Source organism: Schistocerca serialis, chromosome 4 (genome assembly GCF_023864345.2).
Source record: "Schistocerca serialis cubense isolate TAMUIC-IGC-003099 chromosome 4, iqSchSeri2.2, whole genome shotgun sequence".
Taxonomy (NCBI): Eukaryota; Metazoa; Arthropoda; class Insecta; order Orthoptera; family Acrididae; genus Schistocerca; species Schistocerca serialis.
In genome coordinates this window covers 251,514,196-251,530,434 of record NC_064641.1, presented here as the reverse complement: position 1 = coordinate 251,530,434, position 16,239 = coordinate 251,514,196, and the positions used below count along the sequence as shown (strand labels likewise).

General features: G+C 41.1%; 1 protein-coding gene across 1 annotated transcript in view; it reads right to left on the bottom strand.

Moving 5' to 3' along the window:
• The window catches only part of LOC126473843 (drebrin-like protein B), a 211,286-nt gene extending 195,377 nt beyond the window's left edge, over positions 1-15,909 (bottom strand). The window contains exon 1 of the mRNA XM_050101173.1: positions 15,551-15,909. Within this exon, the coding sequence (XP_049957130.1) occupies positions 15,551-15,633 (83 nt within the window). The 5' untranslated portion in view covers positions 15,634-15,909. The remainder of the gene's footprint in view (positions 1-15,550) is intronic.
• Between the last annotated feature and the right edge of the window lie 330 nt (positions 15,910-16,239).

The window sequence follows — 16,239 nt, the reverse complement described above, 5'->3', positions numbered from 1 at the left end:
ACACATGATTGTAGTGTCACACAGTGCAAGGCAAGTGCAACACCAAAGAAACCACACACTCCTTCCATTCAGCATCAGACCGATAAATTGTGTCACTCTCCAAACTGCCAACCACGAAATACACATGCAGTTAGACTCTGGTCCAACAGTGACTTTCTTGAACAGAAGCAAACTCAAACTGTTACGCAAACACAAGCTACATAAGTCACAGGCAACTTTTTCTGGTTACAGTTAACATGACATTCCTGTGTTAGGTGTTTGCAGTCTATGTGCCACTTTTTGTAGCCTTACCAAGACAGATTCATTCACAGTTTTGTCCTCACATGAAAGTGGAGATACTTTTGGTATGGACTCTTTTGATCTGTTTGGTTTGCACATTCAGGACATGACCATGGAAAGGGTAGCTGAACTTAGTGAAGAATGTAGTGACATTTTTCAAGATGGCCTCAGCAAAGCTAATTATTTTGAAACTTACATTATGCCAATTGTGTGATTTCTCCTTTGGTAGCCAGTCAGCGAGCATCCCCTTTGGTGATTATAAAAAAACCTTCAGGCAAATTATTCTTATGTGCAGATTTCAAGGCTGTGGTAAACTTTTCGTTTGCTATGGCCTGAGGAACTCACGGACAAGCTTGGTGCATGTTGCTTCTTTTCTTAGACTGATCTTCATGATGCTTATTTGCAGCTTCCCTTGGATGAAAAGTCTCTACAAGTTTCTGTGATCAACACCATATGGGATTATTTAAGTTTTTGTGGTTGCCCTTGGGCACTGATCCAAACTTGCCCTTTTTCAGTGCTACTTATCACAGTAGAATGCTATAGTTCCTCCTTGGTGGAACTATCTGGATTACTAAGTCATTTTGTGTTGTACCCCAATGAACGTCATGCTCATCTCTGGAAATTGTTTCAAGTGGTCTCACATGCTGGGTTAAACTGTAACAAAGCCAGCTGTTTCTTCTTCCACACTAAGATTGAATATTAAGATCAACAGTCAGGGTATCCTCCCGTTGCAGCCACACTTAACCACCATACAGGACCTCCCAGCTACTATGAATGTCAGTGAATGCCAATCTGTGTTAGGTAAACTAATTTTTACATCTGATTCATTCAAAATGCTGTGAAGATTGCAGCCCCACTGCACTATCTCCACTGAAAGACTGTTCCGTTTGAGTGGATTATGGAGTGTCAAGTTACATTTCAGAGACTGAAGGATGCTTTATTAGGCAATCACTGTTTGGCAAATTTTGATCCTTCTAAGTCGGTTGTGCTAGCAATGGACACATCTGCTTATGGGATTGGCACTGTTCTCTCACACGGAGTTGGATCATTAGGCATATCAATTGTCTTTGCATTCAAACTCTTTCCAAGCTCTTTCCATTGCACACTGAGTGATCATCAATAAAACTGACAAACTGCAGGGACAGAGCCCTGAGTGGAAATGGAGGAAAAAAAGATTCTATAAACATGTGTCTGGAGCTGCATTATTGCCATGGAAGATTCGCTGATGAATGACAGTTCCTCTGACCATGTTCCATGTGTCCCTTGAGAGCTGAAGGCTGTGTAATTGATGCACTGGACTGCAAGCAGCTGAATGATTTGATATTCATGTCGGGAACAAGCCGAGATGATGTTTGTGCATGGTCAAGCAGATGGAAATGGTCGAGAGGCAGTATACAGCTACATCAAAAAAAGTACATCCACAGACACCAACCACATCATAAAACATTTCAAGCCTTTTTTGAGCATCTGTGTGATCATCAGTTCTTTCAGGCGGTGGACTGTGCTTACGCCAGATTTGGAGGACCAGGTTCTACAAGATATTGAGACAAACCATAGTACAAGTTCCATGCTAGTGGTAGTGGCCCACCAGCATGGCACCAGCCAAAGTACAACTAGGTTGGTTGGTTGGTTAGTTTAAAACGGAAGGGACCAAACTGCGAGGTCATCTGTCCCTTGTTCCTGGTAAAATAATTACCCAAGGGAAAGAAGAAAAGAAAGGATGCATACAGCACAATAACAGGAGAAAGGAAGAACCAGAAGAACAACAGAGGAACAACCAACACTACTAGGGACAAAGCAGGAAAAGAAAACCACAGAGAGAAGCAAGAAACAGGTAGTAGGGGTAAAAACAAGAGAGCAGATGACCATGGTTGGTCGACCACGAGAATAAAAGCGAAAAGCCAGCCACTCTGCGACACATTAAAACATCCACCCTAAAAGCATTAGAGTGGAGAACACAAAGAGACAAAGGACAAAATAAAACTTATACAGAATGATAAAACCCACCGACACATATAAAACATAAAATTAAATTAGCCGATGAGGCGTTGTCAGCTAAATTTAATGGCAACGAGTCCAGTAACTGAAGAGTCCGTCACAGGGCAGCCAAAGAAGGACAGTTCACCAAGATATGGGCCACTGTCAGCCGGGCGCCGCACAGACACTGAGTTGGGTCATCACGGCACAGGAGGTAGCCATCTGCCACCCAAGCATGGCCAATGCAGAGCCGCCAGAGAACCAGAGTCCCTGCGAGAGGTCTGCGTGGAGGACTGCCACAGATTCACAGTCTCCTTAATGACATGCAGTTTGTTGTGCATGCTGAGGTTATGCCATTTAGTCTCCCAAAGCCACAAAACCTTGCAGCGTAGTACTGCATTAAGGTCAGTTGCAGAAAAGCCGATCTCCATAAGTGGTTTCCATGTAGCCTGTTTGGCCAGCCTATCAGCAAGTTCATTGTCTGGGATTCTGAGTGACCTGGGGTCCAGACAAACACCACTGAACGACTGGACCGTTCCAGGGCATAGATGGACTCCTGGAGGGTCGCTACCAAAGAATGACGAGGGTAGTACTGGACGATAGCTTGTACGCTGCTCAAGGGGTCAGTACACAGAAGAAACAACTCCCCATGGCATGAACGGATGTGCTCAAGAGCACGAGATATAGCCACCAGCTTGGCAGTGAAAACACTGCAGCCATTGGGCAAGGAATGCAGTTCAATATGTCCTCCATGGACATACGCGAAGCTGACGTGAGCATGAGCCATTGAGCCGTCAGTGTAAACCACTTCGTCGCCTCAATACATGTCAAGAATCGAGAGGAAGTGGCAGCGGAGAGCCGTGGGGTTAACTGAGTCCTTAGGGCCATGTGAAAGGTCCAGGCGAAGCCACGGCCTAGGCATACACCACGGATGTGTACATGAAGGGACCTCAAGTACTGGTGGTAAAGGCGCAAGGACTCCAGTTTGGAAAGACGGGATTGGGCACAAACTGCAATTGGAGGCCCTGACTTGGCCGCCGATGCGGGAGATGAACTACGTTGGGTGGCAAAAGGAGACAGTGATTCGGATGCGCAGGAGAACTACGAACGTTTGCAATGTAACTGGCCAGCAGTTGTGCACACCTAACCTGCACTGGAGGGACTCCGGCCTCCACAAGGACGCTGGTTACCAGACTCGTCCTAAAAGCTCCTGTCGCTAGGCGAACGCCACAGTGGTGTACTGAGTCAAGTAAACGCAATGCTGAGTGCGCCGCCGAACCATAATCCAGACTCCCATAGTCAAGGCTGGATTGAACAAGGGCCCTGTAGAGCTGCAGCAGCGTAGAGCGATCTGCACCCCAGCTGGTGTTGCTCAGGCAGCGGAGGGCATTGAGGTGCTGCCAGCACTTCCACTTAAGCTGACGAAGCCAAGGCAATCGGGCGTTGAAAACCAGCCCTAAGAATCAATATGTCTCCACTACAGTGAGTAGATCATCATTAAGGTAAAGTTCTGGTTCTGGATGAATGGTACAATGCCGACAGAAGTGCCTAACACACAACTTTGCAGCCAAAAACTGGAAACCATGGGCTAGAGCCCATGACTGTGGCTTGTGGATGGCTCCCTGTAGGCGTCGCTCAGCAACACCAGTACTGGTGGAGCAGTACTGGTGTCACACTGCTGTCCAGAACAACCATCAACCACTGATGGATTGCTCACACAACAGCTGCGGAACCCAGTCTCAAGATTCTGTTACAGTACCTCCACACTAGTTGGCCACATTTAATTAAGTAGGTTAGTGACCCGATCGTAAACCACTTTTTTGCACTTCGACACAGCTTACCAGTCCAGTACCATGTAGTTGTGCCATATTAGTTTCAGAAGGAAATTCTTCACCTCCTCCATCAAGGCCACTTGGGGGGTTGTTTGGACTAAGCAGCTTGCCTGATGTCACTGCACATGGGTCAGCATGAATATCCAGATGGAATGTATTCGATTGGCTTCAAATGTCTGGCATGTGCAGAACATCAGGCTACTCCACCACACAAATTTTTTGATTGGCCCAAGTCAATGTCAGAATATCGACCTTGCGGGTCCCTACTGGAATTCCTGTCTGCTTATTGTGGTAGAAGCCTTTAGCAAGTTTCCATCCATGGTGCCCATGAAATCCACAACAGCAGAACTATCAAGACTCTGACATCAATTTTTTGCATTGTATGTTTCCCAGAATGGTTGGTTCAGACTGTGTACTCCAGTTCACAAGAGCAGAATTTCAGCTGTTTTGTGACACCAGTGGCATCAAGCATGTGATGGCCGCAACATTCCACTCTCAGTCTAATGGTGAATTGGAACACTTTGTCAGAACTTTCGAGCAATAGACGAACAAGTTACGTGCTTCCCATAGATAGGATCACGTTTTAGTGCTACTTTTCTCATCATACTATTCCCAGCAACGCAACAGCAAATCACCAGTGGAGCTTTTGCAGAGATGCCTACATAGGACGCTGCTTCAACTGCTGCATCCTCCGCAGCGATCTGCCTATTCTCTGGACCACTCTAAGTTTAATATGAATGTTTGGTCTTTTCCACAACTTTTGAAAGACACTGGTACTGGGAACGGGTATTATCAGCAAAGTTTTGGGCCACTCTTTGTATGTTTTACAGAGTACTTCTGGGCTGCAGAAATGCCATCAGAATCCACTTTCTTTGTGTGGACTGTATGATCCTGCCATGGGTTTTTCATTTGCAGATTCCATGCCAAAGAGGACCCCTCAGCCTCAGTTGGTTTCCCCTCCTCCAGTCCCTGGACCACCAGCACCAGACGAGGTACCTATGGACGTTAACACACCACCATCACAGCCACCACAGCACCACTAGAGTTAGGGTGTGGATAGGAGCCTGTAATCAGCTGAAGTTTTGGCTCCAGTCTCCTCAGTGCCAACTACACCAGGCCTCCTCCCTCCCCAACCCAACCCCCTTATCGTTTCTGGCAGCAGCAATACATGATGATGGTGAAGAGGTGTCTCCACCCCCTTTTTTTTTTTGCAAGGGGGGGGGGGCGGTGAATATGGTATTGTGCACTACTGCTGATACCATGTCAAGCCAGTCCATGTCTGTGGAAGTAGGCAGAAACCCAGACAACTGCAATGTCAACCCATGGCCATCTCCAAGGCACCTTCTTCAGCCTGCATTGCAGCAGAACCGACTTAAAATGGCGTGGTACTGACCTCAAGTCTGTCTGTTAGTTCAGTTCTGCCTGCCTAGTCGAAGTGTTAACAGTTAGCCTCTAATGTTATTGTGTATGATGAACCAGCCTATCTCAAGGACATGCACTGGATTTATTCTGGACTTGCTGTTATTCACATTAAGTAAAAGGAGTACTTAAACACTAGATGTGAATCTCATTATTTCTGCTCTCTGTCTTACAACCCACCAACTCTTTGGTACAGCCATCAGTGTGATTACCAAAAAAGACAAAAATTACAAATGGCTGAACCCAACACAAAGCAGGTTTCACGACATGCATTAACTATGGTGCAAAAGTTGGCAACTGATGTAGGCCTCAGGCTATACTACAAGTCTGTTACCACAGTTTTTATTCTATGTTCATACTCCTTGCCTTCACAACTCACAGTCAAGTTGTGACTTGACTTTGGCTGTGCTACAGACCAGTCTGTCATTACAACCAAGGTAGCAGGTTCTATTGCGTGACTGGTAGAACTAATCAGCACAGAACTTTTTGATATCTCCATTCTTCACAACACTACAATCCTACAAAAACTGGATACTGAAAAGTGGTCATTGTTAATGAATATTACTGCTTTGGAGGCAGACACATTTACTTTTTCAGGCTGCCCAACAGGAATCTCTAAAACATCAATTCTTAAAGCCCTGAACAGACTGAGTCTCAAATAGGAATACACATTCACCTGTGAATAACCTGCTCTGATAGTAATGTTATGCAACTGACAAGCCTGAACCATCCTACAGGTCCCTTTCAGTAATGGTAGTTAATGAGCAGATTTCCTTGTTCTCTACAGATCAGTGTAAGTGGCACTCCAGATGTCAAATTTCTGAGCTGATTAAAGGGCCCAGCCCATAATGCTCTGAATGCTCTCAGTTGGGGAGGAGATACGGTGATCTTGCTGGCTAAGGTAGCATCTGGCTAGCATGAAGACAAGTAGTAGAAAGTCTCACTGTGTGCAGGTGGGCATTATCTTTCTGAAATGTAAGCCCAAGCTGGCTTGCCACGAAGGGCAATAAATAGGGTGCTGAAAGCTATGTGGGAGATCATAAAAAGGGAAAGGGGCAAAAATAAGAAAACCAATAACAATACTGTTTACATAACAGTAAAAAAGATTACGGAGCAGGATGAAACAGCACATATATTCAAACAGCTTCTTCATTGCTATAGCTGAAAATTTAATAAAAACAAATTTTGTGGGAAATCAGCAGTCAGTGGGAAACAAGATCAATAGCTGTAAATTATGAATGTTTGTTGATCATATAAGCAGAGAGAAAACAGTCAAGGCTGTCACCAATCTACAAACAACATACTCGGAAAGAGTTGGCAGTATACCCAGAAGAATCTAACAGTTATCCCTCCAAAATATAATTGACCCTGTCACTCATATATGTAAATCTATGATAATGAACACAGGCCGAGACAATGAATTAAAACCAAGGCCATGAATTGAACCAGAGTCTCCTGCTCTCTAGGAACATATACATCATCTAATTAATATATGTAATTGCTCATTAGAGACAGGTACATTTCCTGATCAGCTGGAAACATCCAAAGTTATGCCTATATTCAGAGCTAATCACTGTTGCTTCCGAGTTCAGTTAAAAGTGTTATAACCCAGAGCTGGTGACAAAAAGTGATAAACTATCGCTCCATTACAATAACATCTTGTTTTTCAAAGATATTGAAAAAAATAATGTACAATATGTTAATAAAGTTTATAAAAAAATGGAGTATTAGTTGATTCTGACCGTGGTTTCCGAAGTAATCAACTGAGTACGCAACCTACGAATGCATAACCACAGTTTTCAATGCCACTGATAAACAGCAAACAGCAGGTATATTTTTAGACTTAAGTAAAGCTTTCGACATGGTAAACCACAGAATTCTTCTATACACTCTTGAGTACTATGGTATTAGAGCATTATAATGTAAAGGTAAAAAGTGTGCATAAAACATCTAGATGAAAAAGCACAATTAGTCTCAGAATACCCATCAGAAGAATGCACAACCACTTAGGGGTAACTGAAGGGTCAGTAATGGGACATAATCTTTTCCTGGTATATATCAATGGTCTGGATGTGCGTGTTGAATCATACAAAATAGTTGTTTGCTGATGCCACAACAAATATTAGAAAAGCAGCGAAAAATGAAGATATCCAATGTGAATTACATTCTGTTACAAATCAACTAAGTAAATGGTCGGCAATGAATTAGATTATAATAAACAACATGAAAACAGTAGCATTAAATTTCCACAACCGAAAATGCAGCACCTTGAATTATCCATTTATCACCATCAACCATCTACCCGTTGTGAATGAAGAGATAACTAAATTTCCTCGCATTTGGATTCCTAATGACCTAAAGTGGAATGAACTTATTGAACACATTAATGCCAAGCTGAGTACAGGCTGCTATCTTTTAAGGGCTCTGAAAGGATACATAAATTCACCAGCCCAAGTGTCAGCCTATGACGTATATTTTAATGCACATTTAAAATGTAACCTCATATCCTGAGGAAATTCACCAGCGGCTCTGGGGACTTCCAGAATTCATAAAGAGCCATTAGGATATTACAAAGAGCAGAACCAGACTGTCCTCTAAATTGATATTCAAAACACTAAAAGTGTTACCACTGCCATGCATGTTTATTTTTGACACACTAATGCATATTTAAAAAATGAAACTGGAAGTGATAATAGCATTAGAAAAAACTGACATTTACATAATCACAACAATGGATTAAAAGGTAATTTGCCCTTACTCCAAGCTAATAGATACTTGTATCGGAAAAGAATATGCTGAATGGGAATTACAATATTCAGAAAGTTGCCAAATGATATACAATGTATACTAAATATTACTGCTTCTGAAAGGTCTATAAGAGAATATCTACAGTAACACTGCTTCTGTTCAGTAAATACATATTTGAACTACAAAACAGGTATAGTTTTGTAACTTTTATAATCTGTAACATGCAGAAATGCAAAAAATCTTGAAAAACTGTTCTTTGTAATGACTAGAGTCAAGTCCATAACATCTTGTGCATTATGCTATATAAGATCAAAGGACTAAATAAAAACAAAAATAAATGACAAATGATAAAACTAAGCACACAGTTATTTTACCAATTAGAGGACCAGAAGAAGGCCACTACAACAGTGGCTGATAGTCTTGTTCAGTGACAGCTATCATATAATAGAATGTGGTAACATACCCAGAAAAGTTTTATGTTAATTTACTCTGGTCACAGGAGCCTTCACACTTACTGTGAAATAAGGGTTTGCACTTTAGAGAACTATGAAAGAGCGACATAATTCCAGAGGGGTCAATGTACAGGAGGTGGAGTCACAATGTATGTAAGCATTGATATAAAGGAAAATACTCCATGGGCAGTTCAATATCATTCACTTTTTCTTCCAAAGCAGGAGCTATGTAGAGAAAATTACAAGGAGAGGGAGTTTAGTATCAGTTCTGCGATAACCTAGCTCTGACATAAACAGTTTCTTTAGAAAAGCTACATGTTGTATGGTTATGGTGAGTGATCTAAACACTGATGCATCAAGAGATAAAGAAGTTTCTATGATCCAATCAATTCCCAGTTACATGTACCTATCCCAAAATGGTGTTGTCCAACCTTACAGACATTGATATATCATGCAATTACTAATACACCTCTCAGATTGTCGACAAGAAGTTGAAATATCACACATCAAGTTTGGCTCTGAGAAAACATTTGTGGAATTTAGGCAGTTGAAATTAAAAAATTAAAGACTACAAATATTTCTAAAACAGAACACTTCTTTGAACTACACTTTTCATCTAATAACAGAGGAACAGTGGGAATACCTTCGCTCAACATTAGGTTGAAAAATAAGTATCACACATCCTATTTATGGAGAAATCTAAATTTAAAGAGTACTAAGAGATGGATCAGAACAGATATTAAAAAAGCATGAAAAGAACTAAAAATGGCTGTGAGAATTGCCAGGTACAGGAAATTCCAGTCAGCATTGACAAGAATAGGCTTATGGCAGGCTAAGAGGAGAACAAATCCAGTTTTTATGCAGCATAAAATTCAGGTTTCAGTCACATTTTTAAGATTTCTAGTACCCCATAAACTGCATGTAGATGTGGGTCTGGTAGGAAAGGGAGCTGTCATACAATACTAGAAAAGGATGGGAGGAAATGTGATAAAAGTGACTTGAATAATATTTTAATCAACACCATGTTGAGTAAGTGAGAAAAATGCATAAACATACCAGCGGCTGCCAAAGGGAAGAAGAAGTGAATAATATCTTCAGAGTCACAGAATATATTTTTCTGCTAGCAACAAATGAGTCACGAAATATCAAAAATAATACACTATCTACAGTCAAAACACACACAAGGTCTTGATGAAATGTCTAGGAAAATGCTGAGTGTCAGTCAGCAAGCCTCTGTCTAATTTGGTTCTCTTAATAACGAAGGAAAAAGTTTTTAAAAAATCTTTAATGTCTGAAAAAGAGTAAGGGTGGTGATAAGAATAGCGCTGCAAACTATACTCTAATTACTATTATATTTGTCTTACCTGAAGGCAGAAACTGTCTTTTGAGATCGGATATTACATTTTATAAAGAAGAATGACATAATCAATGAGAGGTACAGCGTTGTTTTAGAACATATAGGTCTACCAGTATAACAACAGCTAACTGGGTAGCTAATGTCATTAATGCATTATATGAGGAAAGAGAAAAGTTTTGGAGTTTTTCTTAACCTCTTAAAAGCATTCCATTGTGTATGCCACAACATTCCAATGCACAAACTGAACTGTTATGCTATCAGGGGAAAGCAGCTAATATCACAAAATAATTTGTGGAAAATAGAACAGTGTGGAGAAGTAAAGCATAAAAAGGTACGGCCGAACACTTTGAAAAAAAAAAAAAAAAAATGCAGTGATATTTGTAGGTGACACTTCACTCATAATAAAAAGTGACTTAGCATAACTGGAATCATGGGCCTCTGTAAATTTGAGGGAGACAAAGAAATATTTAACTGCTAACTACTTGTTTGTAAATGCGACTAAGACAATATAAATCGCACAAACTAAATCCATCTGCCTTAAACTACAAGATCCAGTTCTGAAAGTAGTGGAGAACAGCAAATTCTTGGATGTTATAATTGGTAAGCAGCTGAAGCGGGAGAACTATATTGACAAATTACGTATAAGACAAAACTAGTACTAAAAAAAATATTTCTAATGAGAATGGTGTTTGGACAGTAAAAAAAGATAAACTCTTAACAACACACTATAAACCCAGGAATGACCCCAGAGAAACTAATATCATGACTGTTATCTCAATATACATATGACCACCCATCATGCAGTTGAAAACAAATTTTACTGCACAGTTAAACTGAATACATGATTACAATATGAGACACATGGATAAGCATTATTGATTGATTGATGGATTCATCTACATATGTTGTTTAGTTACACCCTAGCAAGGGAGAACCTGGGCCATGAAGGAAGTAAGAAAAGATGTTGTTGTTGTGGTCTTCAGTCTTGAAACTGGTTTGATGCAGCTCTCCATGCTACTCTATCCTGTGCAAGCTTCTCCATCTCCCAGTACTTACTGCAACCTACATCCTTCTGAATCTGCTTAGTGTATTCATCTCTTGGTCTCCCTCTACGATTTTTACCCTCCACGCTGCCCTCCAATGCTAAATTGGTGATCCCTTGATGCCTCAGAACATGTCCTACCAACCGGTCCCTTCTTCTTGTCAAGTTGTGCCACAAACTCCTCTTCTCCCCAATTCTATTCAATACCTCCTCATTAGTTATGTGATCTACCCATCTAATCTTCAGCATTCTTCTCTAGCACCACATTTTGAAAGCTTCTATTCTCTTCTTGTCCAAACTATTTACCGTCCACGTTTCACTTCCATACATGGCTACACTCCATACAAATACTATCAGAAACGACTTCCTGACACTTACATCTATACTCGATGATAACAAATTTCTCTTCTTCAGAAACACTTTTCTTGCCTTAGCCAGTCTACATTTTACATCCTCTCTACTTCAACCATCATCAGTTATTTTGCTCCCCAAATAGCAAAACTCCTTTACTACTTTAAGTGTCTCATTTCCTAATCTAATTCCCTCAGCATCACCCGACTTAATTCGACTACATTCCATTATCCTCGTTTTGCTTTTGTTGATGTTCATCTTATATCCTCCTTTCAAGACACTGTCCATTCCGTTCAGCTGCCCTTCCATGTCCTTTGCTGTCTCTGACAGAATTACAATGTCATCGGCGAACCTCAACGTTTTTATTTCTTCTCCATGGACTTTAATACCTACTCCAAATTTTTCTTTTGTTTCCTTTCCTGCTTGCTCAATAACAGATTGAATAACATCGGGGACAGGCTACAACCCTGTCTCACTCCCTTCGCAACCGCTGCTTCCCTTTCACGCCCCTCGACTCTTATAACTGCCATCTAGTTTCTGTACAAATTGTGAATAGCCTTTTGCTCCCTGCATTTTACCCCTGCCACCTTTAGAATTTGAAAGAGAGTATTCCAGTCAACATTGTCAAAAGCTTTCTCCAAGTCTACAAATGCTAGAAATGTAGGTTTGCCTTTCCTTAATCTATTTTCTAAGATAAGTCGTAGGTCAGTATTGCCTCACGTGTTCCAACATTTCTGCGGAAGCCAAACTGATCGTCACCGAGGTCGGCTTCTACCAGTTTTTCCGTTCGTCTGTAAAGAATTTACGTTAGTATTTTGCAGCTGTGACTTATTAAACTGATACTACGGTAATTTTCACATCTGTCAACACCTGCCTTTTTTGGGATTGGAATTATTATATTCTTCTTGAAGTCTGAGGGACTGTCTCATACATCTTGCTCACCAGATGGTAGAGTTTTGTCAGGACTGGCTCTCCCAAGGCCATCAGTAGTTCCAATGGAATGTTGTCTACTCCCGGGGCCTTGTTTCGACTCAGGTCTTTCAGTGCTCTGTCAAACTCTTCACGTAGTATTGTATCTCCCATTTCATCTTCATCCACATCCTGTTCCATTTCCATAATATTGTCCTGAAGTACATCGCCCTTGTATAGACCCTCTATGTACTCCTTCCACATTTCTGCTTTCCCTTCTTTGCTTTGTACTGGATTTCCATCTGAGCTCTTGATATTCACGCAAGTGGTTCTCTTTTCTCCAAAGATCTCTTTAATTTTCCTGTAGGCAGTATCTATCTTACCCCTAGTGATATACGCCTCTACATCCTTACATTTGTCCTCTAGCCATCTCTGCTTAGCCATTTTGCACTTCCTGTCGATCTCGTTTTTGAGACGTTTGTATTCCCTTTTGCCTGCTTCATTTACTGCGTTTTTATATTTTCTCCTTTCAACAATTAAATTCAATATTTCTTCTGTTACCCAAGGATTTCTACTAGCCCTTGTCTTTTTACCAACTAGGTCCTCTGCTGCGTTCACTATTTCATCTCTCAAAGCTACCCATTCTTCTTCTACTGTATTTCCTTCCCCCATTCTTGTCAATCGTTCCCTAATTCCCTCCCTGAAACTCTCTACAACCTCTGGTTCTTTCAGGTTATCCAGGTCCCATCTCCTCAAATTCCCACCTTTTTGCAGTTTCTTTAGTTTTAATCTGCAATTCATAACCAGTAGATTGTGGTCAGAGTCCACATCTGCCCCTGGACATGTCTTACAATATAAACCCTGGTTTCTAAATCTCTGTTTTACCGTTATATAATCTATCTGAAACCTTTCAGAATCTCAAGGCTTTTTCCATGTATACGACCTTCTTTTATGATTCTTGAACCAAATGTTAGCCATGATTAAGTTATGCTGTGTGCAAAATTCTACCAGGCGGCTTCCTCTTTCATTCCTTAATCCCATTCCATATTCACCTACTATGTTTCCTTCTCTTTCTTTTCCGATTATCGAGTTCCAGTCACTCATGACAATTAAATTTTCATCTCCCTTCACTATCTGAATAATTTCTTTTATCTCATCATACATTTCATCAATCTCTTCATCATCTGCGGAACTAGTTGGCATATAAACTTGTACTACTGTGGTAGGCATGGGCTTTGTATCTATCTTGGCCACAATAATGCGTTCACTATGCTGTTGGTAGTAGCTTACCCACACTCCTATTTTTTTATTCATTATTAAACCTACACCTGCATTACCCCTATTTGATTTTGTATTTATAACCCTGTATTCACCTGACCAAAAGTCTTGTTCCTCCTGCCACCGAACTTGACTAATTCCCACTATATCTAACTTCAACCTATCCATTTCCCTTTTTAAATTTTCTAACCTACCTGCTCGATTAAGGGATCTGACATTCCACGCTCCGATCCGTAGAACGCCAGTTTTCTTTCTCCTGATAACGATGTCCTCTTGAGTAGTCCCCACCCGGAGATCCGAATGGGGGACTATTTTACCTCCAGAATATTTTACCCAAGAAGATGCCATCATCATTTAACCATACAGTAAAGCTGCATGTCCTCGGGAAAAATTACGGCTGTAGTTTCCCCTTGCTTTCAGCCGTTCGCAGTACCAGCACAGCAAGGCCGTTTTGGTTAGTGTTGCAAGGCCAGATCAGTCAATCATCCAGACTGTTGCCGCAGCAACTACTGCAAAGGCTGCTGCCCCTCTTCAGGAACCACACGTTTGTCTGGCCTCTCAACAGATACCCCTCCGTTGTGGTTGCATCTACGGTATGGCCATCTGTATCGCTGAGGCACGCAAGCCCCCCACCAACAGCAAGGTCCATGGTTCATGGGGGTAGGTCTACATATGTAGCAGCTTAAATTAACTGAAAGGAGCCATAAACTTGTCAGGCACATTTTATTCAGTAAAGAACTACACAGAAATGAATGGGAAAACATCCATATTCAGGAATAAATTAAGAGATTACTTAGTTTCTTCTTCGTATAACCTAAAAGAGTATTCGGAAGCTAGATAGTACACAAGATCTTTAACCACCTTTGAATTCGTAAATCAGCAATCATACATATACAACTTACGTACTGAGCGAGATGGTGCAGCAGTTAGACACTGGACTCGCATTCGGGAGGACAATGGATCAATCCCACGTCTGGCCATCCTGATTTAGGTTTTCTGTGATATCCCTAAATCACTCCAGGCAAATGGCAGGATGGTTCCTTTGAAAGGACAGGTCCAACTTCCTTCCCCATCCTTCCCTAATCCGATGAGACTGATGACCTCGCTGTCTGGTCTCCTTCCCCACACAAACCAACCCAGCTTATGTATTTTGTCTTTATATAAGAATGATCCTGCTGCTGCCAGCGCCTGTATGTACGTTGCAGGTGCATTGAAGACACAATGCTGCCGAAGTGAAGCTGTCAAAGAGTACAGTCATGAAGTTGAGTGGGTGAACTGGTGGAGAACTCTTAAAGCTTTTACATGCTGCCATCGCATTTCCATGGTCACTTTAGTACAAGAAACTGTGTGTACATCTCTGGACCACTTGACAACTTTAAGATATGTTTCAGTAAGGTAGCATGTATAAATACAGTGTAATCCGTGTTCGTTTTGACTAAATCCATACAACGTAGATTTTCTACGGGTAAATGAAATATAGTCACTTTTCAGTTTCTGGTAACGCTACTTCTTTGGTTTTTTCAAACATATAACCACTGTAACCGCTTGCAGCGGTCTCCTTATCATAGTTAAAGCAATCCTGCCTGTGAATGAAAGATCACACATTAACTCCTGAGAAAACATTACACATGACACTAAGTTACTTTGGAAGACTCCAATAATTCGGACAGAACAAAAGAAAGAAGTTTACTATAAAAAGCAAGGATGGTTACAGTTGAACGTTACAATGACGACATTATTGGAGATGCAGTCCCCGTTAAGAAATTGTTACTGTACTGGCGTTTTTACACTGCGAAGGATTGCGAATAGGGCCGTACTAGAATAAATTTAGTCATTACAAACGCGAGAGGCTCTGCTCCATGTGTTACACTTATGTAATAAAAACAGCATTATAAATGATACATACCAATTTGTGTCTGATTTTTCGTCCAAAACATCCTTCCACGCCTCCAACAACGAATTTCTATGTTTTGTTAAATTTAATGCCATTTTTCACGAAATCATTCGATAATATCAAATCAAATACACAATAAAAACGTAACAGGGAAGGTTTTCTTTTTCAAAAACACATCCGATATTACAGCTTGATCATTTCCCAACTCCGCAGTACTTGTCGTTGTTTACTGTCAATATTTTGACAGCAACCACACACCCATCGGTCAACGCCTTGCCTTCTACCAGTTTGCCGCAAAGATACCTAGCCATTTCGCTGTGAAAGACCGAAGATATCCTACTCATTCCCATCGTAATGACAACAATCCGACAATAGACGTTGGCCACTAAACCGGGGTTCACACACGCATCTAACGTAGCGCCACAGTATACGGCTTACTGTGGTGGGATCTAGAGCTACCGTTCACACAGGAAGCCACAAATTCTACATAGTTGCACAGCTTTTAATATGGCGTCAATTGAAATCATATGGGCGGGTATGAATGTTATAGTGCAGGTTATGGCCCTAGGGCTGTGACAAGAGTAAATACAAGGATTCGAAAATATATTTCGCACAGGGATAAATCAAGGAAAACAAACATATTTATAAAAGAAACGACACACAGAGACGAAAATGCTGTCTGCATTGGTAAAAGAACTATC